General features: G+C 34.3%; 1 protein-coding gene across 1 annotated transcript; it reads left to right on the plus strand.

The window, feature by feature from the left end:
* Positions 1-43: 43 nt before the first annotated feature.
* LOC134271321 (uncharacterized) lies at positions 44-480 on the plus strand (the record flags this gene model as incomplete). The annotated part of the gene is made up of 1 exon (XM_062753549.1): positions 44-480. A coding segment is annotated over one exon (437 nt), but the record flags the coding sequence as incomplete, so codon positions are not given.
* Positions 481-1404: the final 924 nt, after the last annotated feature.

A 1404-nucleotide genomic window follows, 5' to 3' on the forward strand; every position in this document is an offset into this window, starting at 1 on the left:
GGATCTGTGTCTACAGTCATCAGTACAGATTATCTGATACCAGGAGGAATCTGTCGGTCAGTGGACAGTGGACTACTGGTCACCTTGATAGACATGGCATCAGATTATTACGAATTAGGGTCACACAGCAGACGTCTGGTGAGACACATCACAGTGACAGGTGATGTCATCCATGAGTATGAGTACCAGGAGGACGGTCAGACCAGACTGTTTACATTCCCATCCAGAGTCACACAGAACAGCAACAGTGATATCTGTGTTGTGAACCGTACTAGTGAAACTACAGGTGATCTAGTGGTAATGTATCCCTCTGGTCGTATGAAGTCTGTCTACCGTGGACAGAACATGAAAGAGAACTTGATTCCAACTGATGTAGTGTGTGATTCTCTCTGTAACATCCTTGTTACTGACTTTAACAACCAGATCCATCTGCTGAGTCCTGACGGGGAGTTCCTGAAGTTCTTACTGACAATGAAGTGATCCGTCCAGTCAGATTATCACTGTACAAGTCTACACTGTGGGTGGGATACAAGGAATCGCTTGTCAAAGTGTTTCAGTACAGAATGCAATAACTTGAATTGCGATAAATTTCACTCATACATGTATTTCATAGAATTCTGCTCCTGACATTTCATTTTTCTTAATTCCTAGTCAAACTAGAAAACTGACCAGTCAGCAAGGGCCCCGCTGAGGGGTAGAAAGATAAGGGTACAACTCATTGAATGAGGGTTTTACTTGATTACATTTTTTTTAATATATGAAGATTATAAGTAACAACTGTATTTTTAAAATTTCAAGATAATTCCTAAAATATCCAAAAACCTGTAAATAGTAACCTTGTACTTACATAAAACAGGGAAAACCTCATGTCCTATTAAAAAAAAATTAAATTTAATGTGTATTTAAAAAAGATTTAAGCAGGTGTTTTATAAAATGCAAGCCTTCATTGAATGCAAATATCACCCAGGGTTGACCTCAACTTCAAAATAAACATCAGTTGCAGACAAACATGTTCATTAATCTTCATGTGACAGATAAAGATAAGCCTCTAAATTTTCTGCAGCAAGCAAGATAATTAATCCCATCCTTTTCTTCTATATAAATTTACAATAAGAACTTTTTTCAGCACTGACAGAATGGGGTTATTATCTGATTACCTGTTAAAATTAACAGCATTAAGGCAACAAAAAAAATTAAATTAAATAATAAAAAAAAAATAAAATAGTAATAATGAAAAAGGATATCTTAATATATATATCTTGATTTTAGAATATTCAATAAAATTATCATAAATCGTTGTGTACAGTATTTTAACCAAAATAAAGTATGAGCATTATTTTAAATCCATATTTCAAAGAATGTACACATCATTCAAAATTGACCTTAATTTCAAAACAAAGTTCA

This window comes from Saccostrea cucullata, unplaced genomic scaffold (genome assembly GCF_032062105.1).
Source record: "Saccostrea cucullata isolate Sc308-1 unplaced genomic scaffold, CSIRO_AGI_Scuc_v1 ctg15063, whole genome shotgun sequence".
Classification (NCBI taxonomy): domain Eukaryota; kingdom Metazoa; phylum Mollusca; class Bivalvia; order Ostreida; family Ostreidae; genus Saccostrea; species Saccostrea cuccullata.